Here is a 25,464-nt window from a genome sequence, read left to right as displayed (position 1 = left end):
GAGTGTACAATAACAAGTGAGTAATAAAATTTTCCGTAAATAAAAATAGTTCTTGGTTGAATCAATTAAAGGAACCAGCCCATGGGCTTCAATAAGTTGGAGAGGTACTCAACACAAGGTACGTGCATAGATACTGTCACTATTCAAAAACATCAGTTGGTTTAGGTGGTTTTCGACTGTTGTAATAAGATGTTCAAGGCATTCAAATGGTCCAAACTCGATGTAAACCATACCAAAAAAATAATGAGAGAAACAAACCAACAGAGATATCCCTTATCATCACAAAAACCTAGCAAATCACTGAAACTAAACCCCTTACAAAATACAATGTCCCATCCCCCATACAATGTGAGAACATTGCAGAGAAATCCCAATCACATAGATGTTAATGGAGGGAATCCAACTCTAACATATATATGTAATGTTGTACACCAGAGAATGTCATCTCACCCTCCACTGTATGAAGTATAAACCATCAAAACAAAAATTATGTCAACCGCAAAAATGTCATGCATCAACACACAAGATGGCTAGCAAGACTTATATTAGATCAATATTGCTCGGCACTTCATCAATATGAGTATCGTAGTACTGCTCTAAGCCTTGTAGGATTCTGATTTCATCAGCTTTGGCCAAGTTTATTGCAAAAACCTGCAAACATCGAAAAGTCGGTTTCGATGACAATGCCCAGATCAACTACAAGATAGAGAGAGACAGATGAGGAATACAATAACATTAGCTAGCAGACTAGTTAGCAAGAAATGAATAAGGGTGACAAACATGGAAAAAAGAGAATTTGAGACAATCAAAATGCAAAAATATTTCCACAGCGCAAAATATTGATTACAAGTGTCCATTTGGGAACAGCTTATTTAGCTGAAACTGAAAACTTTTTGCTGAAAATAATATAGATAAAGATAAAAGTTAGCTGAAATAGTACAGTAGAATTCATGAATAGTAGCAAAAATAAGCTGACAAAAATAATCAATGCCAAACGGACACTAAATTGCAAAATCAAGCAAAATGTAATTTGCACTAAAAGGTTAAGTGGCATCCAGTTACAGTTAATTGAACTTGTAAGTTTACCAGTAGTTTCAATTTTTCATTCACAAGCAATATATATTTTTACTGTTTGTTTAATTTTGTAGTCAGAAACAAAATGTTGTTTATCTTTTCAATTTTGCACATTAGAAGCAACATGATGTGCTTTGAATATCTTTCATACAGAGAAAAAAAAAATTTGACAGTCAACTCCTTGCACAGAAGAAGGCCAAGCAGCGTCACCAATTTCTGAATTCATCCATGATAATTGATACATATATAACATAATAGAATAAATATTTACCTTTCTTCCTTGAGGACCAGAACGACCAATCCGACGAATGTAAAGCTCAGGATTGTTTGGAAGGTCATAATTGATCACCAAGAGAGGAACCTGGCAAGAGAAAAATGAAGATAACATGAATGGAGAAGTATAAACACCACAAGTCATTCTTCCACATAAAACTACATGGCCACAAATACAAATATAATATACAAGTGAATATATATTGTGGTTATGGAAGCTCAAATGCACAAGATGTGATCATTCTTGTGTAGAACAGAAAACTTAATGAGAAAAATGATATTTGCCTATGGAGGACAAAACTCAGAATATACAATTTATGGACCTTGCTTAGAAGATCATTTCCCAAAACCCTCCATATATATATATATATATATATATATATATATATATATATATTACATTCAAATACAAACACACATCAACACATGACTACATGAAACACCCCCAACTATTGTAAGTTACACTTACAGACACCACCAGTGGGTTTTAAACCCACAACCTTACCCTCACTCAGGTTTGTATGAGGAGGAAGTCTTATTTGAGTCAAGGCACTTTGTTACTGACAGTGTTTTAGCAATGGCAACTTAAGGTTTTCCCATTTACCATTACAAATTTTAGCTTGTTGCAGAATAGTAATACATCGCCAAGAGCCTTGTAGCTCAACTGGTACTGCATGATATTTCAAATTCTCCTCCCCTTCGTTGTAACTAATTATTTAAAAGAACATATAGTGCCCGCAACTGCAGAACAAGTTCAGTTTGTTAAGTTCAAGGTCTAGCTTTCGATCCTTGGGCCAGTTCCAACTCCCCCTCAAGGTCTTCCTGTTCAGATAATACATTCAACCAACTGCAAGAGCAATACCCAAGAATCAGAATATGAAGTGATGCGAGAATAGTTCATAATCCTGAAGATGAAATTCTATTAGGAGAAACAAGTCCCCAAAGCTAATTAATGTAAAATATAACAGAGAGGACTAGAAATTCTAATATCTGCAAGAGATGCAACTTTTGCACACTTGAGGATCCATAGCTGACCCCAAAAACTATTGGGACTTAGGTTTTGTTGTTGTTGTTGTTGTTGTTGTTGTATGCTGTTGCAAGAGATGAAACTTTTGCACACTTGAACTCAAATTTAACAACTTATGAGTATCATAACAAAATATAACTGATTGATAGAAAAGATGAACTGCATACCCTTTTGCTCTGGTACACTCCCATTGGTGAGAATAATGTGGGACTGAAACTTCTTCCTTTCGAAGAGAACTCCTATATAAGCCCATAAATAGTTTCTACTAGAGACGCAAAACAAACTAAATATGTGTTGCTAACTCATATTAGCTCTCTTCTTTCTCTTTTTACTGCCAGCAGAAATGTGAAACTGAATTCTTTTTGTGGTCTAGAATCCTTTAAACGGTTATTGGTGATGAATCCTCCAAATCTAACGCCTGGCAGTATGAAGGCTGCTCACAAGTGAAGAATATACTCTATCATCAGGTGTAAGGCCCGACTTCATCATCTCATCATACAATCTAAAAGCTTCATCTGATCTCCCCTCCTTAGATAAGCCCGAGATCATTGCTGTGTAAGTGACTACAGTCCGAACTAAACCCTTCCAAGACATTTCATCAAACAGTTTTAGTGCCATATCTACCTTCCCATGAACACTTTCCCCATGTATAAGAGATGTGTATGTATATGTGTCCAGCTTTATACCCTTATCTTCCATCTCGTCTTTTAGCCTATGAGCTTCTTTCATCTTTCCTTTCTTGCTATACCCATCAATTAAAGCATTGTATGTAACTGTATTTGGTTTCACTCCCTTCTTTTCCATCTCACTGAACACCCTCTTTGCCTCCACAAAGTTTCCTTCTTTGCAATATATGTCAATCAAGGTAGTCAAAGTCACTGTATTTGGAGCCACACCCCTTTCTACCATTGTGAATAACAACGTTTTCGCTTCCTCATGCTGATTCAATTTACACAACCCTCCAGCAATTATGTTATAAGTAAATGTATCAGCCTCAAGTCCTTTATTTTCCATGACACCCTTCAATCTTAGAGCTTCATTTATCATCCCCCTTTTGCAATACCCATCCATCAATGTATTAAATACCACTTGATTCAGGTCAAGTCCTTTGCTTTGCATCTCATTTACCAAGATTTCCGCCGCTTCCATCTGCCCCGCCTTGCATGAACCATTAATTAGAGCGCCATAAGTATGCACATTAGGAACAAGGTCTCTCTCAGTTAATTCATCAAACAACACAAATGCCCTTTTCATATTTCCTAATCTACAATTCCAACTGATAATTGAAGTATAAACATGAACATCTGCTTTTATCCCTTTCTTACACATTTCCTCAAACAACCTCTCTGCCTCTTCAATCTTGCCACAACTCGCATACAATTCAATCAAAATTGTATAAGTTGCTACATTGTAAGCCACTTGATCCCTCTCCATCATGCTCAACATCTCATTCACACCCCCAAAATCCTTTCTTTCAACATATGCATTCACAAATGTGTTGTAAGTGATCACATTGGGTTTAATCCCTCTACCAACAACTTCAGCCATCAACTCCCTACCCCTTTCAACCTCTCCTCTCTTGCACAACCCATCAATCACACTAGTCATTGCATAAACCGTAATCTCAACACCCGACTCAACCATTCGACGAAAGAACTCCAAACCCAACTCCACCCTATCACACCTCTTCAAAGCAAGCAAAAGCACAAAGCAAGACCTTTCCTCAATCTCAAACCCATTCTTCTCCATATAATCAAACACCCCAACAGCCTCTTCAAACATTCTATTATCCGAGTAAACCCTCATTAGCATATCACACAATTTCCCAACAAATTTAGGCTCATTAAACCCATCCTCCTCAACCAACGAAACGATAATCGAAACCGGGCATCGGAGATTATCATCAGCCACAATACAATTCAATATATTCTTCATTTCAGCAAACTTTCGAGCCCCATGTAACCTACAAACAATAGTTACATGAGCTCGAAGATCGGGTTTTTGTGGAGTTAAAGATTGATTTTTTTGCAAAAATTTGAAGAAACTCAAGCAAGAATGGGGTGGGACATGTGGGTTTGAGAGAACAAGGTGGATTATGTGGGAATCGAGATTGGAGAGCAGGGATGGTGTGGCCTGAAGGGGTTTAAGGCCCGAGCTCACAAGGGTTTTAGCTAGCTTTTCGGCAATTATTTCTTGGGTCGATATCGAAGTGGAGTTTGAGGGGATGACTTTGTTGAAGGTTTTCAAGAGCTTTGCGATCGACATTTTCTATGACAGAAATGGAAGAAAGCTACCACTGAACTGGTTGCACACCCAGTTCAAGTCGATGACAGGCTTTACCAAACAGCCCAATTTCAAAAAATTGAATCAAACTCACTCTAGATTACCATTATACATCCCTTTTATACGAATTTTTTTTTTCATAGTTAAAGTTTTAATTCCAGTATTATATTACATTGTAATAGGAAATGAAATATAAGTTTTATTAATCAATGCCTTAGCCTTAAGGGCATACACAAGTAAATAATTTTAAGAAGTTTTTTATAAAAAAATGAAAAAATTATCAATTTTTTCGGACAATTTTTTCAGTTCTTCATAAAATGTTTTTAAAAATAAATGATTAATATGTGTCTCAAGAGCATACATTAACTGGACCCATGAAATATTAGGATTGATGCTCAACTGGAGAGGTGAGCGAGCATTATAAAGGCTCAAGCAGTGTCTTGGTAGTGAAAGGACTTGACTTGGGGCATATGTAGATTTGCTTTTTTAGTTTTTGAATGATAGAGCTAGGCCTGTCTAGTAATGTTGTTTAAACAACAGTTTTCATTGTTTAAACAACACAACACATATTTTCATCCAAACATATTTTCACAACACTTAAACAACGTTACTAGAACAACATTACCAAACGGGCCCCTAGCTACTATGGATGTGGTATTCTTGCCATACGGTTAGGTTTCTGGTATTTTAAATGACTGATGGAAATTTGCTGTTACAGCTTTTGTCTCTTGAAGATGGATTTACCTCTTGCTAGCTGTAGCTTCAAATCTGGAGGGTGTCCCAACTTGTCCTTAAGCTGGCTGTTCAAGAATTCAAGCTAGCCTAGAATATAACTCAAGTTCTTCAAAATGTTAATATGTATGTTATTTTGTAAGGTAAAATTGTGTTCTTCAAGTGAGCGTGTATCTATTTCTCTACAGCTTCTTAGCAAGTATTATAAGTTTATAACATCTTAATTTGAAACGGGTTACATGATTTTATTTTTCAGATAAGATCCAATTTGTCACATGCACTACCTTCTTTCTAAGACCAATTACTTGTTTGCTGTTGAGAAACTGTGAGCATTTCGAGGCAGTTTGGAATGGATAGCAAATATAAAAGGGTCTCCTTCTAAGCTATTGAGGTGAACAATCAAGGTTCACTATTACTATGCAAAGGATTTAAGGTCAAATTATTAGTTGTAATGCATGTATATGTACCAATACTTTAATGCTACTTCAGGTTTTCACAGCTTCTTCAGTGAGATCACAACAGGTCCGCAAATGCCAATGGCACCTTCAGTCTTCTTACTATTGATGTTTTGGAAAGCTAATCCCCAGACTAGGAATCTGTGAAAAAATGAATCTGAAAGGCCATCATTAACAAAACAAAAAAAAAAAATGTAGTTACAAAAAGGGGACGGGAAATGCAACACATAGGCTACAACATTGTCGCAGATTCATGCCATGATAACAAACAGAAGTGAACTTTACTAGTTAAGAAAGAAGAAAAATAGGGATCATTCTGCTTGTTGAGTTATGTGGAGCCTAGTTTGTTTTTGATCAAATTATGATCCAATCTAATATGAGAGTGTCATGGTTTAATTGGAGATTTCTAAGCCTGAGAAAAATTTTGGCCTGTCTATGTGGGATATAAATACAAAAACATTGTATCTCTCTATGTATATAAGTTCAAAGAACATCTTACTCTCATGTGGCAAGAACCAAACAATAGTAAAACTTTTACTTTGTCTATTTTATTACATTATGTTATATAAACACTAGTGTAACCCTAAATTTTTATGTAGTGGAGGTGGAGGCACTCGTTGTCCAACCATGTAAAATCTTTAAAAAACTGGTTGGTGCCCTATCATAATAATAAAATAAAAGAATGAAAGTACAAATGAAAAACTGTAAGGTATCAAACACCAGCTCTGCAATATCGACGTAAAAAAAAAAAAAAAACTTGTATTCCAGAGCTACGCATCCAAATTAAGGTTAGCTGATATAACACATACAACCAAAAGTTACCTCCAGAGTTAATTGTGTAGGATCTATGGCGAACTCAGACTCAGCCAGGTCAGGAATCAACTCGAACTCCGGGTCGGCCATGTACATGCCTCTCTCTCTGTCTCTAGAAAATTATAGTGTAAAAAAAAATCTCTGTTTTTGATTCATCGTGTGTAGAAAGTAGAATATATATACAAGTCCAGCTAGAGTTGGTTAGTACTGGGTTTTTTTTTTATTCTAAAAAGTATAGGCAATGGCTAGGCCTAGTTGTGTTAGGAACTAAGATGTTGATGAAATCAAACGAGAGGTAAATTACACCCTTCGTTGAGTAGCAGAAGTAGCAGGGTGAGGGAGAGAGAGCTCTCAAGTTGATCACTGGCGACATTATCAAAATGAAGAAGTACTGGTTGAGAAAGAATTAACCTTATTCTCATTGATTACAGTGTTATTATATATACAAATCTCTTTTTTTATAATCGAAAACAGAGGAAGTGAGGGAGGAAATGAGTTGAGTAAAAATAAGTATAAAAAGTTTAGGATATTTTCATTTAATTTTTGTTGTGAAGTTGGAATTTTTCACCAATGTAGGTTGTAAATGAGCTGAGCAAACTTTGATTTATTTATTTTTGTTAAACAAGTTTGAGCTTATTCACAAATTATTTGATTAACTTATTTATAAATATTAATACTAATAATTTTTACCTTTTTAAAAATATATATTAATTTTAGTAATTAAATTATAATTATAATTATATTGTTATAGTTGTCTAAATGTAATAGTTCTCATTCAAAGTAAAAGAGAATCTAAGTTAGACTTGGAAAATCTTTCCATGGATGTTTAGTTAAAACCTAGGAATTAAAATTTTGAATTACCCTATAGAAGATTGTGATAAGAGAAGAATATACATAAATTTTTTATAAAAAAAAAATTTTTAGAATCATACAAAATGATTCTCATAGGTTATAATCCCCATTATTGAGCAATCCCATAAATTTTAAATCCTAATTCCTATGTAATCATAATAAAACAAGAAATAATTTTTACTTTTTAAAAGGCAATAGTGGAGACGTACAATGCGAACATGAAACAACCCCACTTTTCCCAAAAAAGCCCAAAAATATGAGACCAGCGTTTCGAAACGCTTACTTCAACCTGAGTCGCTCCTTAAACCCCAACCCCACCAAGCTCACTTTACCACCCTTCTCACTCAACGCATTCCCAACTTTCTCCACTTCTCTACCACCGACGTTTCGTACCTTTCGCTTAACAACCGAAACGTTTCGTCCAACTCGCACCTGCTGCTCCTACTCTCCGATGGCGGACGGTGAAGCCCACGCGCCGCGCACCTCGTTTCCTTCGCTGGAGAAGCAGTTCGAGGTCTTCCGCGTCCAGCTAGAGGACTCCGGAAGCTTGCGCGAGCGCATTCGAGCTGTGGTGATGGAGATCGAGTCCACTACAAGGCTCATCCACGCCAATCTCCTCCTTCTCCACCAGTCTCGCCCAACTCCTGGTACTCAATCTCGCTCTCTCTCTCTTTCTCTCTACATTTCTAGGGTTTTGGTTCGCACTCTTTTGTACTATTTTGAAAGAAAATGGTGTGTGTGTTTGTGTTTTTGTTTGAGTTAGAGCTTTTAGAGAAAGCGAAGGCTCAGGTTGGTGTGCTGAAGGAGCTGTACAATCGGCTTGCTGTGGTTCTGAGTGAATGCCCTGGGCAGTACTACAGGTGAGTCGTGAATGAGAGGCTTTTCTTGTGTAACAAGTTGATTTCTATGTCTGATGCTATGAAGCACTGAAACTTCGAAAAGCCCAGCGTGTCCGGACACGTCTGGGACACTTCTACATGCGTGTTTTTTTTCCTTAAATTGAAAAAAATCCATAAATGAACAAAATTTACCTAAAAATATGTATTATTTAATTAATTGTGGTATCTCCATGGTGTCGTGTCCTAATTTTTCAAGAATTGATGTGTTGTTGGTGTCCGTGCTTCATAGGTCTAATGTATGTATCTAATTTGGTTTATTTATGTATGGTTAGGCAGTTTATCTTGGTTTGTGTTGTGTTTGTGAAAAGGTATCATGGTGATTGGAGGAGTGAGACACAGACAGTGGTTTCTTTGCTTGCTTTCATGCACTGGTTGGAAACAGGAACTCTTCTTATGCACTCTGAAGCCGAGGAAATGCTTGGGTGTATGTTTGCTTTTACTCTCTCTTTTTGTTTCTTTACAATAACGAGTTTTTATTTTATTCATCATGTTCTTTATTATCCCTCCCCCAAGTGGGTGTGTTTGTAAGTGCATACATCTGGATTATGTTACTTGAGCTATGCGCATTATATTTCATAATTTTCCATGTGATAGAAGTGGCAAAAAATGCTCAAACCCGTTTCCCGTGTGTCTCGTGATTTGATCCTAGGATGACTCATGGTAGTGCAATGCTAGACTAGCAATGGAGTTATAGGGCCAACATATACACATTGCATTTCGCCTGAATTTGTGTATGAATAAGTGCTATTTTTTAAGCTCATGATTTGGAGCAATTTATGATTACATGTTTATTTCTCTTTTAAATGTGGCACCTCCATGTGAGTTGACGTTGGTGGTATCTATGAGAAAGAGGTGGGCATGGGGGGAAGATCCTTGTGATAATCTCATTAAGAGAGGAGACACATTAGTAGGTGGTGTTGTATGCTTGTATGTGTCATTTTAATGGACGGACCATGTAGCATATTTTGTTATGCTGTAATGTTGCGTTCAAGCTGTGGAGTTTTGTTTTAGTACCTTTGGGCTTCCATGGGTGCTACCCGGAACAGTCACTGATCTTTTGTTTTGTTTGTGGAATTGGTGAGGCAAGTAGTCTTCACATATTTGGAATCTGGTTCTGTTATATTTGATGTGGACACTATGGCAAGAGTGTAACCATATTCCCCTTGTGCATAACATCTTGTAATTCTTTAGACTCCTTTGTATACATTCCCATGTGCATGAAGTAGTCTCACTCAATAAAATTATTATTACTAAAAAAAAGGAGAAGGCATTGGCAACAATGTGGCTAAGGGGGTGTTTGGATTTGTGGGTTTCCATCACTCATCACCCAAAATAAGTGGGTCCCACGGAGAAGAAGCTTGTTTGGCTGTGTTTCCAAGTTTTGTTTTCATCACTCAATTCTTTGATTTTTGAGTAATGAGTTAGCAAAACTGAAAACAACTTTTGGGTGTTTTTGAGTTAGCAAAACAAAGTGATGATGACATTTTCATAATATCCCTTACATAAGTGGGCCCCACGGTCAGAGTGTAGTCAAATCCGCGACAAACTTCGTACTCCCCACCAACGGCTCTAATGAGCATTTGCTCCCACGCCTACTCCTCATCTGCCTAAAGCCACATACCTCCATCTTTCTTCACTTCCTCATCACAACCCCATCTTCAGAGTAAATGAAGGAAGTTCAGCCCAGCCACATCTAGCGAGCCATCTGACCTGATGCAACCCGTGGCGGCCATAGCTCAGATCAGCGAAGGAGGACGGCAAGATAACCCGAAAACCCAAGAGCATTTCTTCAAAGTTTCAGAAACCCCAAGCTAGATCCACCACTCTCTCTTCCTTGAACAAACATGAATGGGTGTTGGGTTTACTTGTTTAGATTCTATTTTTATTTTTCTTTTATTTTTCCTGCTTCTGTATTTAGAACACCGTGGTGTTGTGTGTTAGGTGTTCTTTTTTTTCTTGTTTGGGATTTTTGAAACTTCAGTGGGAGGGTTTGGAAAATTTATCACGAAATCAACACAACTTTCTTTCATGGATGGGTTTACATGGTAGCAGAGGAAGGAAAGGAAGGAAGAAAATAATATCATAAAATCCAAAAATTTGAAGAACAGAGGTTTCGGGGGAAAGAGAAGAAGCATTGGGTGAGTTGAGTGATTCTTTATTTTACATTCTTCTTTTATTGTAATAGTGTGGGTCCCACTTTTTTGAGTTTTTGGATTTGAAAACATATCCAGGTTTAGGTGCCAAACCGGTTTAAGGTGATATTTGGGGGGAAGATAAGTGTATGGGAAGTGAGAATTAAAAACAATTAGGGGCTGTTTGGATGAAAGAAAATGCTCACTCATCACCCATCACTCAAATATGCATGTATCCAGGTTTTGTTCATTTTTCACTTTTGCACTGAACTATATTCTAATATTATTTATTTTTCAAATATGTAGTGAACAATTCAGAGTTTGGTCTGGACATTGAAGATTATCTTGTTGGTAAGTTTTCTTGCAGCATCAAATATCTTATTGGTAATTTGTCATAATGATGTGGATGATACCAACTTGTTGGTCACATATAAGTTCCATACAACTTCTCCTTTTTGTGTGTGGGCCAAAACACCACCAATACACACAGTGACACAGTGACACAGACTTATGAATTCAATACAGGTGCGTATGGTACAGACTATAGAAGTGTGATAATCAATTTCACAGTTCATTTGCACTTGTACGACTATCCTCAAGAGTCCAATTTATACTATCTAATTTGTTGTAGATACAAAGTCAGCATGTAGTAGTGGTCATTCTTTTTATGATAGATATATACTGATGTTGGCATATTCTTAATTATGCAGGTATTTGTTTCATGTCCAATGAATTGGTAAGTAACTCTTCTGCACAATTTCAAAAGCATGGCATCTTGCATATGCAAACTGCAAACATTTGCTCTGCGTGTTTGTCATTAGTCTTGATTAAAATGGTAGGGACACCAGGAAAGTGTGAAAATTGTATTTGAAAGTAACAAAATGTGAAGAGGTACATTCTGGAGTATACACTCAAACCATGTCTTTTGAACATTATAATATGATAAAGATGAGCAAATTGATTGAGTTACGCTGCTCATTGATTTTTTTATTTGTTAGTGTTAAAGTAAATGATAAATTAGTAAAAAGGAAGGGTTTCTTAGGCAGTACATTGTGTCTTTGCAGCCAAGGTATGTGGTGAACCAAGTGACAGCTGGAGACTATGATTGCCCAAGAAAGGTGTTGAAATTCTTAACGGATCTGCATGCAGCCTTCCGTATGCTTAATCTCCGAAATGATTTTTTGCGCAAGAAGTTTGATGGTAGGCCATCTTATCAAAACCTTTTTCCCTTCATAATCCTTATATCAATGCAAAATTTCCAAGTCTGCTATTATTTTGAATGGGGTCCTCTTGTATTAATCTTCTTTCATCTTTCACCTGTGGCAGGTATGAAGTATGACCTAAGAAGAGTTGAAGAAGTTTACTATGACGTTAAAATTCGAGGTTTGGCCGCCACCGGTGATGCAATTGGAGAACAAGGAATTGAAGGACAATCTTAAATTACAAGAAGTTTTCTGATTCTTAGTTATCTCTGTACGTCTTGATGATATGACAAGTCAGTAACTTCGCTTATATGAAATATTTAAGATGGCTCAAAGGGTTTTTGTGGTGCAAAATCAAAATCAATTCCTTTGAAAATGCCTGGTCTATCAAAGTCATCAGATAATTGGGTGAGATATATAGGTGATAAGTCAGTAATTTTGCTGTTTGAAAGATTTAGATAGCTCAAAGAGGCTTTTGTGTCGCAAAGTCTAAATTAAATTCCCTTGATGATACCTTGTCTGTCAAAATCATTATAGATAATTGGGTAAGATACAATCATACAAGTAGTGCGATGAAGGGTTTTGACCTTTGCATTCATAAATAGCGTTTTAGATTCTAATGTTTCAAAGCTTTTTCAAGGACATAAATGGAAGTTTCTTGTGCGGATTTCTTCTCTCTTTTGTCCCAGTAATAGTTTAGCAATAATGATTGCAACCACTATTTTTTTAATTTTTTCCTCTTTTTATGCTTTCAATAAAGTTTTCCAGTTCATTCGAAAAAGATTTGACAATACAGACATTTACATTTTTGACCATGTAAACAGAGACATTATTGGTGTCAATGTCAATCCTTAAAAGTGGAAAATATGTTAGAAAATCAGAACTGTACCTACCAAACTCATTACAAGGGCGTTAAAAGACGCCTCTGAAGTCATGAAGATATTTGCGATGCGAACTGTTATTCTCCTTTAGCGGTGGATGTCAATGAAATTAACATATGATATGATTTTAGTAGGGACCATCAGATTTAAAAACAATAAATCTTCATGATTATATATATACACAATTTGCACAAGAAGCTAATGTTTCTTTAGGTTAGCGATGAGATTATGCGAAAAACCAATATTAACTTATTATGGACAAATTTTGACTACAAATCTGGTTGTAGTTAATTACTACAATTCTCAATAAAAAAAATTAACATGACTATATAATTTGAAAATCTAACCGTTGAATTATATGTTCTTCGTGTTCTTAACAAGAGTGTCAAATTCTATGTCAATCGGATGTTATTTACTATTTAATTCGTAAATTTAATTTTTATACGTAATTTTATACTATAAAAACTTGAAATTTAAAATTTTGAATGATAGCATAACTATTGATCTTTGATCTTTTTGAAACTTTGTAAGCATAGCATAGAATATATAAGAAAAAAATGTAATTCAATAATAGATTTGTCAAAATTCACATCCAATAAAAAGATATTAAGTGCAATTGTAGTAATTGGCCACAACATAGTTTGTGCCAATCTTTGTCCCTCCTCGATAGCACTTCTTTGGAATTCAAACTAAGATGTATGACTACATAGTCTACGTTTATTTGCACAATCAGAATTCAATACTAATTTACTTGTACAATCTAGAAAAAAGTGAGACTTCTAAAGTTGTATACATTCTAAATTAGTTGTTCATTAATCCATCTCACACAGAGATTTTATTTAAGGTTTTTCTTTAGTTGTGTAATTAGAAATTTCATCTTGGGATCATACTGGCACATGTTGAGGTGGAGTTTAGTAAAAGCCTAATGTTAATAGCATATTTTATAGGGACACGTCTTGCGTTCAATGCATCAGTACATTAAACACAAGGTTAACCCATTTTATGGAGAAAGTATATCATGTTTTGATAATACCAACTCAGCATCTGTTTTGATATTTCCTTTCCAATAAATGAGTGACATCTATTTCAAAAAAATCACATCAGACTACTCCAATAAATTAATCACAATCTTCTATATTATCGGGAAGATAAATTAATCATTTATTGGAATAGTCTGATGTGGTTTTTTGAAACAGGTGTCACTCATTTATTGAATAACAAATACCAAAACAGATACTAAATTGGTATTATCAAAACATAGTATACTTTCTCCATTTTATGGTATCTTACCTTCAAAGTTCTAACTCTACCTTTCCTTCTCTACTATGTACTTATATAATAATAATAATAATAATAGCTGATATTTATTGATCACTAATTATTTTGTAATTTAATCGGACCATTTAAGTAATTTAAAAACTTAGGAAATGGCCCCCCCCAACCCCAAGTCCACACTTTTGTTGTATAGCCAGTCTGGACTATGAAAGCTTTTAGTCGGTGAATCATGTGAACTCATGCTCGTCCCTAGTTTAGCCACGCGTCAGGAATCTACTGTACACCAATGTTTTTATTTGCATTCCTAATTTGGCAAAGACGCTTGGATATGAAAATTTTATATTTTACCCCACTCAATTAAATCAAAACTCTAAATATAGTAGAATATAATTATTTATGGTTAGATGTTATATAATTTACCACCGTGCACTCTTGGCTTGATGGTCATTTCATAAGTATAAGTGTTTGTGGAATGTAGGAGTAAGAGTCGCGGTTCAAGTCTTCAAATGAAAATTTTACACATATATACACTTAAATTAGGATAGAGTAGAATTTATATCTTGTATTAAAAAAAATGTTATATAATTTAAGCACTTTCCTATTCAAGCTAGATGTGGATTTATAGATGAAGTATTGTTGGTGTTGGTGTTTTTCCTTAAATAGATAAGATAGAATTTTAATAGGAGATTCTATAATAATGGTTTTTTATCATTAGATTATGATACTAAATTATTTTTAGTATAGATGGAATTTGAACCTTAGATCTCTTAATATTATTAAGACTTTTTTGAAAAATAAAATATAAATTTAATATATGATGTTCACTAATTGATTTTTAGTGTAGATAGGTTTGAACCTCAAATTCCTTACTTGATGACAATATATTTTACCAATTGTACTAGTTAGAATTCACCTACACCCCTAAACAGAGGTTATTTAGATTTTACACTATTAAGTTTATCTCCATTAGAAAAGGCAGCCACTTTGTTAGTAGACTTACTAGCATGGCTATCAAGTGACATTTGGAGTTTAATCTATAGTTTTTTTTGCCACATTAGCAAAATGGTGGGCTACTTTTGTTAACACATGCAAATTTTAGGATATAAAATTTAAATAATTCCAAATTTTAAAGGTATACTTTGCCATTTACACAGTAAGTTGGGAAAAAAAAAATAGCTGTATTTAAAAATGGTATAAATGCATAAGAACAAAAAAGAAAACACAACCATTTTTTGTATTTTTGAGAGTACAGTATCAGGATATAAATTTATCGATAACAACAAAGCAGGCAAATTCAGCTAGGGATGTAACCTGAACCAACCTGTGGGCTATATATGTAGCCTAGAGCCTAGCTTAAAATAAATGGTTAAAACTGAAAAAATCTTTCTTCTCCAAAAAAAAAAAAAAACTGAAAAAAAAATAATAATAATAATAAATGACTAAATGACGCGATAAGGAATTATCCCCCGGATCTGGTGCCACGCATCATCATCATCGCAGCCCTTTCGACGGTGAACGCTAATAATTTAACGGCCGTCAAAAATCTATATTTATTTTTGAGAGAGTTTTATGACTGGTTTGGTAATATTGTCCTAGTAATGATGTTTGTATTTTTTAAAAATATGTGTGAGTGAAAATGTGTGTGAAAATATGTGTAATGTTGTTTAAACATTTATAACAAACGGATCTTAATTTCTGACGTCTGTTTCTGATGATAATTTTTTATGATTAATTTGAGATACTGATCGATTTTTGTTATAAACAGGAACTGAATTCTAAATATCTCATTCAATCATGAAAATTTTTACCAAATTAACTAACTGAAATGCACCTAATTTTGTTTTCAAACGTGGACTTCGAGCAAATTGAAGACTGAGTATACAGTAAAAAAAGCAACGAGTAACGCTCTTCATTAAATGTTTACCACGTGGCTTACCTCACTCGCTCTCTCTTATAAATCACATTCATTTCACAAACAAGAAATTAGGTCACGAACTCAACTGTGTCAGTGTGTGTGTCAAATAAATTTATTGAATAGGTCGAAAAATACTAAAATTATAAAAAAAAAATATAAAAAAAAACACAGAGAGAAAAAAACATTTCGATTCCATCGAATAAAGAAAGAGAAAGAGAGAAAGAAAACGCACCCATCCATTTCTTTCTTTTTGTTTGTTGGTTTTTCTAATTCGTCTATATTATCATCCCTCGTTTCGTGTCGCTTTTTGGCGGTTTTAAGGCTTTGCAGTTTCGAACATTCGCTCGAATTTCTCTCTCACTCTCTCTCTCTCTCTCTCCATCGCTCACTCACAGGTTAGATCTCTTTCTCTCTCTAACTCTGCTTTTTTTTTTTTTTTGATTTATGGTAGATCGTGATTTTGTTTGTGTTTTTTTGGTTTAGATTGTCTGAGCTTACAGATCGGAGAGTTTGAGGTCGCTGGGATTTACTTTTACCGATGAATGAGGTATTTTTTTTAAAAAAAAAAAAAATCGGTACTTGTTTGGTTGCGGAGAAAACGAAGGAAAATGATGGGAAATATATTAACTTCCGTGTTTTTTTTTTTAATTTTAATTTTTATTAAAATAAACACCTTTGACTAAGCTAAGGTAAACAGTTCGGGTACAGCTCACGTTGTTGTCTTTTTCATTTTTATTTTTTAATTTTTTTTTAAATGTGTGTATGGCCCTAAATGATTTGCTTGTCTGTGTGGTCCTAGATCATGAAGATTATAATATTAGATGATTTATCTTCTTTAGATTTCTTCATTTTTTTTTATTTTTTAAATTGATTTTCTTTTTTTCCCCTTTATGAAAATCCTTGATTTTATTTTAAATTTATTGATTAATTACTTTTGTGATTAGATGGGTATTGCATATTAATGCAGATGGTTGTTTTTGGTCCATATTGTAGTTATAAAAATTCATGAGCAAATTCTTTCATGGTGGATTCCCCATTCATAAAAAGATGGTCATTACTCATTAACAGTGACATTAGAGGACATAGGAGTGATCACAATAAATGATGAAATAGACACAAAATTCTAGAATTGATCCTTGGTCTATGTATATATATATGGAGTGGTGTCTCGGCCTTTGGCTACGCTATTCCACTCCCTGCCCATGAGACGCCTTGGAAATTCATGGAGACTTTGTGGTGGATTGAACTTGTAATATGAGAGTTTTTTTTTTTAATAAAAAAAATGTTGAGATTTACACTAATAACAGCAATGGTTATAAGGGGTAGCACAGTTAGTTGGGGATCATGCTTCAAGAAGTGGATGTCAATATCCTGAATCTCTCCTTTCCCTCCCTATGGGGTCAAAACCTACTTGTAAAAAAAATGATGGTTTGATGATTTAGGAAGATGCCGATGATAGATCTGAACATGGGATGTTAAATGTTGGTCAGAAATACTTTAGGCTTTTAGGCTGTAGCGCAACTTTGTAAGCACAATATTGCAAAAGGGGGGAGTAGAAGTTGAGCTAGGAGTTCAATTCTTAAAGGGCCAAAACCAAATGTTTGACCTAGTTCCTACTTGAGGAAACTAATATCTAAACTTTGAGAATTATGATGCATAAGAGGTTATCTACTTATAAATGGGAATAAGTAATTATGCGTTATGTTTGGCCGTGTGTTATGACTATTCCTTCATACTCTTTGTTATTGTACCTTACAACTCTGCAGATTAGGAAAAATGCGCAAAAAGGATTAGAATATCAGAAAGTATACTCTATGTCATATGTAATATTAGAAGAGATGAATGCAAATATGCTTTTACTTCGTTTATGAGAATCTTAAAGTATTTTCTTTTACCCCTAATGTCACCTTTTTATAAAGCTATTTTCTTCTAGTAATTCTGTGGTGCTTTATTCTCATTTTAATTTTTTTTTTTGGTCACTTTTAATTGTTTATGATTGACCTGAATCTACTTATTAAAAAAAAAAAAAAAAGTTTTATGATTGACCTGAATCTGTATAGTTTGTCTACTTGGGCATTTTCTGATGGCCACGACGATAATTTTTACTAGTATGTCTTTTCCTGTATGTGCTAGGCACAATGAGCCAACTGATGCATCATTGAAACTGTCATTTCAAGCTTAAGAGGATAAATGATATGGATAAACAAGCACATTTTCATAAGAAGGTTGCCAACATGAAATGCCAGAGGGTGAGAATATCTTACTGGGTGTTGCTTTTATTATTATGCCAGAGGTTGCCAACAACCCAACAAATCATGTTTTTAATTTGGAATGACTTGTGATTTTTTTTTCTTCTTTCAACATTGCAACTTGCAAGGAAAGGATTTACATACATTACTATTTCATTAGATTGTGCAGAGTCATTTTTATAACATGGAAAACTTCTAAAAGTAAGAAACTTAAGATTAGGGAAAGCAACTAGGCAAAGAAATGAGTTTGTCGAACTAAAGTATGTGATGTCTAATATTTAATTATAAAAAAGGGTTGAGTGAAAAGCGTTTTCATTCAACTCATTACAATTGGTAGGAAAAATACTAGAAAATCTGGTCAATAATTTCACCCAAGCTGATCAAACTTTTAACAATTTTTAAACGATGGAGTCTTATATCTTTCTGGTCTTTATAACATTTTCCATGTGTGGAGTCATGGTAACATAATATGATGTTTGCGCTTTTGAAATGAATATATTTCCTTCTCTGTTAGTTACACATGTAACCAGTTGGGTTAGAACCCATGGCATCATTGTCCCCCCATACTTGGAGAAAACGAAGTTCCATTTGAGCCAGAGCTCACTGGCAAATATGTTAAAATTAAGAAACTTAAGATTAGGTAAAGCAACTAGGCAGAAAATTGGGAGTATCAAAGTTATTAAAAATAAAAAATAAAAAGAAGAAGAAGAAAGAGATGAGTCTAATATTTAAGGATAAAAAGGGGTTTTCTTTAACTCATTGTAAGTGTTAAGCAAAATACTAGAAAATCTGTTCAATTTTAATCCCAGCTGATTAAAATTGAAAAAATTTAATGCAATTGAGTCTAATTCTCTTTGAATGTTGTTTTTTAAATGAAATGTTGTAGGAAACTTTGGTTCTGCATGATTTGTAAGATGGTACTTTAATAAGGGATTCAAGTAAAAATTTACATTAGTAGCATAAATATGATTAGGAGCTGACTGATCAAAAAAGGAAAATAAAAAGGGATTAGGATCTGGTAGGATAATGGCAAGGGATTGTGGTTAGTGTGTTTCTGACTTTCTGACCAAACATACAAAACACCGTTTCACGCAATTCAAAAGAAACCTCTTTGTGCACTGCTTGTGTGCCTTGTTTTCTCTGTATTTTCTTTTATCATATTTCAACAAAGTTTATTATTTATCAAAAAAAAAAAAAAAATTCTTAAAAAGTTGAAGTGAGGAGTGTGAGAGGTTTCATGAGCATGGAATATTTTTTTTTGAACTTATCTGTTTGCATGATAGTGGCATAAAATAAGAGTATTTGGGCCTTAAGATGTTTGCATGTTTTGTATGATGCATGTCCCAGTTCATATTACATATTTTAAAAATGTTTTCTTAAAGTTGCTAATGGAAAAAATTGTTTCCATAAAGTCAGTTTATGTAATTCCTGCCATAGAATATGCCTGTCTGTACCTTGACCTTTCCTTAACTGTCTCTTGTGACATTGTCCTTTACAAACATCCTTTTGTTGTTCGCTTTGTAGGTAAAAAAAGAAGAATCATTTGTTTCTGCTTTAGACGATGAAGCAATTGAAGTTGAGAACTTACTTGCGGAACCAAAAAATGAGCATGTTTCAGTAGATGGTGTCCTGAGCTTTGGTGGGGAGAATCTGGGAAAAGGCTTGCAAATGGATGATTTCTCCTGTGGATTTGAGTATGGACTAAGAACAAATAGTGGTAATATTCTAATGACTTGTCAGCTTGCTCCTTGCTGTTGCTTTTATCTTTGAAAGAATGTATATCATGGTCCGCTTGTTTAGATAAAGGGGAGAAGATAGAAGTTTCAGGAGTACTTGATAACACCCTCTCTGTCTAATCCATCATGATTATCGTGAGTAAATTTGAAATATTTTCTTGGGTTCATGAACTTTGTTGAACAGACTGAATCCCCCTCCCCCTCCCCCTCCCTTTTCTTCTCTCTAATGATATCATCCCAACCTGTTGTGGCTGAAGATTACCTAAATATTGCAGAAGTAAAAAAAAGAATGTGAGAACACCTATATATACATTACTCAAAAAGACGTTGGAGATGAGTTTCATAGAGTTTTCAGCACTTCCTCAAAAAGTTTTGAAACAGATTTTTGTGGGAATGATTCCCTGCGTCTGTAGTATGCACCTACGTTGTCACACACAAACAGCATTGCAGGGAATTTAATTTTTAAGTTTTTTTTACATTAATTTTGATCATTATATAATCTTTAAATTTGGACTTATATTTCCCTCCATTATTTTTTATGATTATGTTGTTTCATAGTTGAGTGTTTTCTGTCTCTGAGAAATTACTAGTGAAATTTGATACAGTATTGAGTGGGGATATTAATATCTGTAAATGAGCCAAGCTGAGTCATATTCAGGATTGGTTTATTAATTTTTACTTGAGCTCCTCCTCATTAAGTTAGATTACATATTCAAGCTTGGTTCATTTTCTTGTCTAACAAGGCTTGTTCATGAGTTATTTGATTAACTTATCTGTCTCCTATGTATGGTAAACATTGTGGCTAAAAAGGTTTACGCCTTTACAAATCCATGCTAATAATTACCAACTAAATTATAGTTGAAATTCTATTATTTGAGTTAATTAGATAGAATGATTTTCATTTATGAACTTTTTATTTTATTTATTTATTAATAAGTTAGTGAATCTTGAACCCACGGCCTCGTCCTCCACCAAGCATATATAAAGGGAGGAGGTGTTGGTTGAGTTAGATCTCATTGGCAATCAACTTATAAGAATTAGATTCACCAACCTTGTATTGGTAAAACTACAAACTACTGTTTAACTTATTTACAAAATTACATAATCCAATCTCAAACTTCCTCTCTCTCTCAATATATTTTTTGATAAATATATGAAGATAAACATATAATATTATAATATACTCAAATTGAGCCTCATACTCACATACATGTTATTAAGTTTGAGCTTGGCTCATTTAATAACCAAGCTTAAACCTAGGCTTGACCTTAGCTCATTGCTAAATAAATGAACAAAAACAAGTTTTTCAAGCTGATCACAAGTTGTTCATAAATACCTTGATTCATTTACAGCCCTAATTGGAATACATACTTGCACAGTCATATCAGAGTGCATTAAGGGATTCTAATGTTTGACAGACATCTTATTTAAAAAAAAGGGATTCTAATGTTTGACGCAGATATCCTGGATATCTGTACTTAGAGATAATTTGATACATTTACGTAGGTTAACCCAAGAGCTGTACATCTGGTGTTCACCTTTTTCCTTGACAATTTTAGCTTTCTGGGTATTTGCATGTTTTCTGCTTTTCCTGTTTACTTTGTTTATCATGCTAATACTGGTGAATATTTTATTCATCTCAAGGTGGGTTGGATTCTAATACTACTCAGGAAGGAGAAGATTTACAACTTGAAGTACGTATCTGTTTTTGTGGATATTTATACATCATGACACTTTTATTATTCTGTATGATTTTCTTTTACCTTGTGAATACTTCTATGTACCACTCGAGGGCATGGCTTAGTGGTAGGAAGTTTGAGTAGTGGCAAGCCCCATTATTGCTTGGGCGGTTGCACGCCATATAAGAATAGGGTTTAAGTGGGTGAGGACAATGACCACATGCACAAGCGCCCCTTTTATTCTGTCAACCAAAAAAAAAAAAATTGTATACTTCTATGTAATTGGTTGTTCCCCATTCTGACACTTTTTAAATTAATTACTTATCAGAAGAATACACTCAAATTTTCTTTGCAAAAGTCATCCATCAGTTCTGGCTTGCTTGAATTTGAATTTTCATCCCCTTTTGAGAACTATGCACTTCTAGAACTGTTTTGATGCTGCTAATTTATGAGCAACATCAAAAAAAAAAAAAAAATTGTTTGTGATTGATCTCTGATTAATGTTTTAGTAGGTTCTTGATGGATTTCTGGATGAAGTTGAGGAAGTGGATGATCTGGAAGCGACACATGGTCTCTCCAATGCATGTGAAGATTTTCTTCTGGGTAAATTTTTATGATGTCTCGTTTGCTAATCTGCTATTGTAACTTGATTAGATTACAGTCAATGTGATACTTTCTCGCCTTTTCTCTGCAAGAACAGACATTGAATTTGAGAAAGTTGAATTGATTTCTGGTCCTCGTGTGGGATCATATGTGGGAAACTCAAGCTCAGAGAGTCAGTCTCCTGGATTAAGTGGAAGTAGTAATGGTGCTGTAGGGATTTCAGAGTCATCAACAGTGACTATTCCAACATCCGAATGCAAGAATGGTGCTATTAACAAGTCATTAACCTGTGAGTTACATGGTGGCTTCAGGAGCAAATGTGGATGTCAAACACCAGCTGAAGACCTTGCTTCACTTGAATTAAGGAAATTTGATGACTTTGATAATGACGATAAGAGCTTTTTAGAAGCGAGCAAGATTGGTGGAGTTCTTAGAGAGAAGAGATTGCGTAAGCCTACTAGGAGGTACATTGAAGAAGTTCCAAATAAAAAACCGAAATGTTTGAAGGGAAGAGAAAAATATTTGGCTGCTGCTACAAAAGATACAAGTCTGAAGGTTAGATCTCATAGTGAACTTCATAATGTGAGACGTAGAGCATTAACAGTAGTTCATGGGGAGAAACCTTTGCGTGTTGCTAGTATTCAGTCAGTGTCTGAAGTTCGGGCACGGAGGGGACGGCCAAAGAAACAGGTGACAAAACAGGCGCCAATTTTGGTAAGGAAGTCCTAACCCATCACATCCTCTCATTTCTTCCAGTAATTTAGAGTCTTCATTGAACTCAAACCCCTCTCTCCCAATATGTGTGTGTGCAGGCTTATAAACATGCTCACATGTTTCCATGACTTGGTTGAGTTGAAACGTGTCCAATCTTTTGTAAAACAAAATTACAATAACTATCTTTGGAGTATATTTTTGAAATGGTAAAACTATATTGTCAGTTTCAGATTACTATCTTTTTTTTTTTTTAATATCAAGATGTTAGCAGTTAGTGGCCAAGGGGCTATGGTTTTAATTAGCCATTTGTACTGGCCAGGAGCAATGTGGCCCTCTGAGATGAGAGCCTGAGGGTCTTATGATATATTTAACATTTTCAGTCAGGATTTTGTTGTCGCATTTCAGAGGGATCTGCATCCTAACATTTGTCATTAGCCACCAATGAGCTCTAGCTCAAATGGTATGTCCTCTCACGAAAGTGAGTGGAGGGTGAGGTTGTGGGTTCAAAACCCACTAGATGTGCATTACTTATCAGTAAAAAATAAAATACAAAAGGACATTTGCCATCAGGCATATTTTATGCCTGGCATATATCCATAAATATTTTGATTCTTGTAGACTGATTTGTCTTTGGTTGTACCTTATTGGTGAAATTGTCCTTTGTCTATCAAAAAGGATATAACTGAAATTTTCAGGGGAAAATTGATTTTTTTCCATATTCAATGATAGGTAAGTTTTCTGTTCTTTTCCGTCCTTGCATGGGAAGTATTGTTTTGCTTGAAATGCTGAGGTTTGGTAGACATGATCATGTGCTGCTGTAGTTTCAGAATATCAAATAATTAAGTTTATATATGATCATGTGCAGCCGCCTGAATCTGATGAGGAACCTCTCTCATCTGAGTCTGAAGATGACCGTGTGACAAAGAAAAAATCTAAAAAGCATGATCGGAGAAAGCATCAAAGGATGTGGACCCTTTCCGAGGTGATGAAGTTGGTTGATGGTATTTCTGATCATGGAATAGGCCGATGGACTGATATAAAGAGGAACCTGTTTTCAGCATCTGCTTATCGCACTCCTATTGATCTCAGGGTATTTTACAATGCCTTTTCTAATTAAGCAGTTGTATTTAAACATGAAATTTCGCTTACTATCCATGACTCTGCAGGACAAATGGCGAAATCTTTTGAGAGCTAGCGGTGCACAAAAAGCAAGCAAAAAAGGGGTTAGCTCTCTTACTTTCTTTTATTTGCAAAGAGTTAGTTAAACTTGTTATGATATATACTATATTACAACTATTCTAGTGCTTCAAGGATTTTATGCTGAATCACTGTAATAAAAGCACATTTGTTCTTCATTTTAAGTTGCAAATGTCATCTGGACTTGTTTTGGTACAATCAATAATAATGTTAATTTTATGGCAAATGCAGGTTGAGCAGAAGCAGGAGCATGCCTTGCGTCCCTTACCAACTTCTTTGCTAAAACGAGTCCGTGAACTAGCCAAAATTCATCCATATCCAAGGGTGCGCATGTCAAAGAAATCAAGTCTAGGTCAAGTTGCCCCTCTCATGCTTCCTGGGCCAAGTAAAGGTGCACCGTCTAATCTTGGCGGAGGAAGAACTGTACGTAGGAAGAACTGTACTTGAAGGACCATTTCGCCATCTGCAGTAAAGCAATAGTCAGGAATATTAAATTAATTTTTAGTTGTAAAAATCTGCATTTTGGATTACAAATCTTGTTAGCTATGCTCTGCACATAAACATCTAATTCTCGGATCTTCTCAAAACTCTGGTTAGAGAATGTGATGTATGTTGCAAAAGTGTCTAAAATTTCCATTGTAATAGATGCTAGCAACTAACTGATATGCTTAAACATTAGTCGTTTGTCTTTGACAATTCGAAACCCCATGCACTGCCTGATGTTCTTAAGCCGTGTAATGTCCTTGGTTTAAAGGGTCGATTATGTAAAAAGTCTTTTTCTCTGATTTAGAATTATTATCGCTGATGATGAATCTGCCATTTTGGAGTTTAAGGTTTTCTGCTAGTTAGTTTTAGACTTTTACTTGATGGGTGTGGTGGTTGAGTTGGGACTTTCTGTGGAGAAAGTGGTGGGAGGATTTTCAGGTGTTTTGTTGGGTTTGCTATGTAATATCCATCTTTGCAGTTGCACATAGCAAGAACTTTAAGTAGAGATTAAAACATTGGAGGTTCTCTCTTTATTCTGTTATATTTAAATTTTAATTAATTTGATTTTGGGTGATTCATACTTTTTATTATGTAAAAGCGGTAGGGTCCTTGGGTTGAATTTATTGGAGGAAATTGAGATTTTGGGATTGTCACCATTTATACTTATTCGTTTGTCTTTCTCCTTTTTTGGCCCAATACCATTCGTATTTGTTTGGGAATTACCATCGGGGGAAATGGATGGGAACGTGACATCTAAAACCTGGAAGTTTCTTCCATAACTGCATTAACGAGAGTATCTTTTGCACAGTTTTTGTCAAGGACAGAAAAGATAAGAAGCAGTATTCTTCTGCTTCGTCCAAATTCAATTCTTATGTTGACAACAAATAATTTGCTCAGGCTCTTCAAGTGAGACCGTTATTCAAACTTTATATGTAAAAGCATTGGAGAACATGTAAGTGTTGAACATATGCTCTTTGGGCTGGGCCC

The 25,464-nt window shown here is 34.8% G+C and overlaps 3 protein-coding genes across 8 annotated transcripts; 2 read left to right on the top strand and 1 right to left on the bottom strand.

Annotated features, from left to right (window-relative positions):
• Nucleotides 1-134: 134 nt before the first annotated feature.
• LOC126691862 (pentatricopeptide repeat-containing protein At2g32630) lies at nt 135-4,746 on the bottom strand. 6 transcript variants are annotated; one of them, XM_050387117.1, is made up of 4 exons: nt 2,542-4,746; nt 1,952-2,194; nt 1,346-1,435; nt 135-696 (listed from the first exon to the last, which is right to left on the bottom strand). In XM_050387117.1, exon 1 carries the CDS (start codon nt 4,637-4,639, stop codon nt 2,786-2,788), a length of 1,854 nt encoding a protein of 617 aa, XP_050243074.1. In that variant the 5' UTR covers nt 4,640-4,746; the 3' UTR covers nt 135-696; nt 1,346-1,435; nt 1,952-2,194; nt 2,542-2,785. The 6 variants fall into 6 exon arrangements, with proteins under 6 accessions (XP_050243074.1, XP_050243075.1, XP_050243073.1 ...); XM_050387118.1 differs by having other exon boundaries at nt 135-651; XM_050387116.1 differs by having other exon boundaries at nt 1,346-2,194.
• Nucleotides 4,747-7,720: 2,974 nt separating this feature from the next.
• LOC126691861 (uncharacterized) lies at nt 7,721-12,255 on the top strand. Its single transcript, XM_050387115.1, has 7 exons — nt 7,721-8,156; nt 8,273-8,369; nt 8,717-8,832; nt 10,847-10,891; nt 11,251-11,276; nt 11,605-11,740; nt 11,867-12,255. Exons 1-7 carry the CDS (start codon nt 7,766-7,768, stop codon nt 11,977-11,979), a joined length of 924 nt encoding a protein of 307 aa, XP_050243072.1. The 5' UTR covers nt 7,721-7,765; the 3' UTR covers nt 11,980-12,255.
• Nucleotides 12,256-15,900: 3,645 nt separating this feature from the next.
• On the top strand, nt 15,901-24,803 carry LOC126691860 (uncharacterized). The gene is made up of 10 exons (XM_050387114.1): nt 15,901-16,208; nt 16,297-16,360; nt 17,947-18,062; nt 19,587-19,779; nt 21,443-21,492; nt 21,990-22,080; nt 22,178-22,794; nt 23,660-23,884; nt 23,961-24,017; nt 24,223-24,803. The coding sequence occupies exons 3-10, from the start codon at nt 18,009-18,011 to the stop codon at nt 24,436-24,438; spliced, it is 1,503 nt and encodes a 500-aa protein (XP_050243071.1). The 5' UTR covers nt 15,901-16,208; nt 16,297-16,360; nt 17,947-18,008; the 3' UTR covers nt 24,439-24,803.
• The last annotated feature ends 661 nt before the right edge of the window (nt 24,804-25,464 follow it).

Source organism: Quercus robur, chromosome 7 (assembly GCF_932294415.1).
Source record: "Quercus robur chromosome 7, dhQueRobu3.1, whole genome shotgun sequence".
NCBI lineage: Eukaryota > Viridiplantae > Streptophyta > Magnoliopsida > Fagales > Fagaceae > Quercus > Quercus robur.
This window is presented reverse-complemented; position numbering and strand designations above follow the sequence as displayed.

Coding starts and splice junctions, on each gene's coding strand:
- LOC126691862 (XM_050387116.1), bottom strand. CDS start 4,639: ATGTCGATCGCAAAGCTCTTGAAAACCTTCAACAAAGTCATCCCCTCA.
- LOC126691861 (XM_050387115.1), top strand. CDS start 7,766: ATGAGACCAGCGTTTCGAAACGCTTACTTCAACCTGAGTCGCTCCTTA. Junction 8,370..8,716: donor TGCCCTGGGCAGTACTACAG/GTGAGTCGTGAA, acceptor GTTTGTGAAAAG/GTATCATGGTGATTGGAGGA. Junction 8,833..10,846: donor AGCCGAGGAAATGCTTGGGT/GTATGTTTGCTT, acceptor TCAAATATGTAG/TGAACAATTCAGAGTTTGGT.
- LOC126691860 (XM_050387114.1), top strand. CDS start 18,009: ATGGATAAACAAGCACATTTTCATAAGAAGGTTGCCAACATGAAATGC. Junction 22,081..22,177: donor ATGTGAAGATTTTCTTCTGG/GTAAATTTTTAT, acceptor CTGCAAGAACAG/ACATTGAATTTGAGAAAGTT. Junction 24,018..24,222: donor AAAAAGCAAGCAAAAAAGGG/GTTAGCTCTCTT, acceptor TGGCAAATGCAG/GTTGAGCAGAAGCAGGAGCA.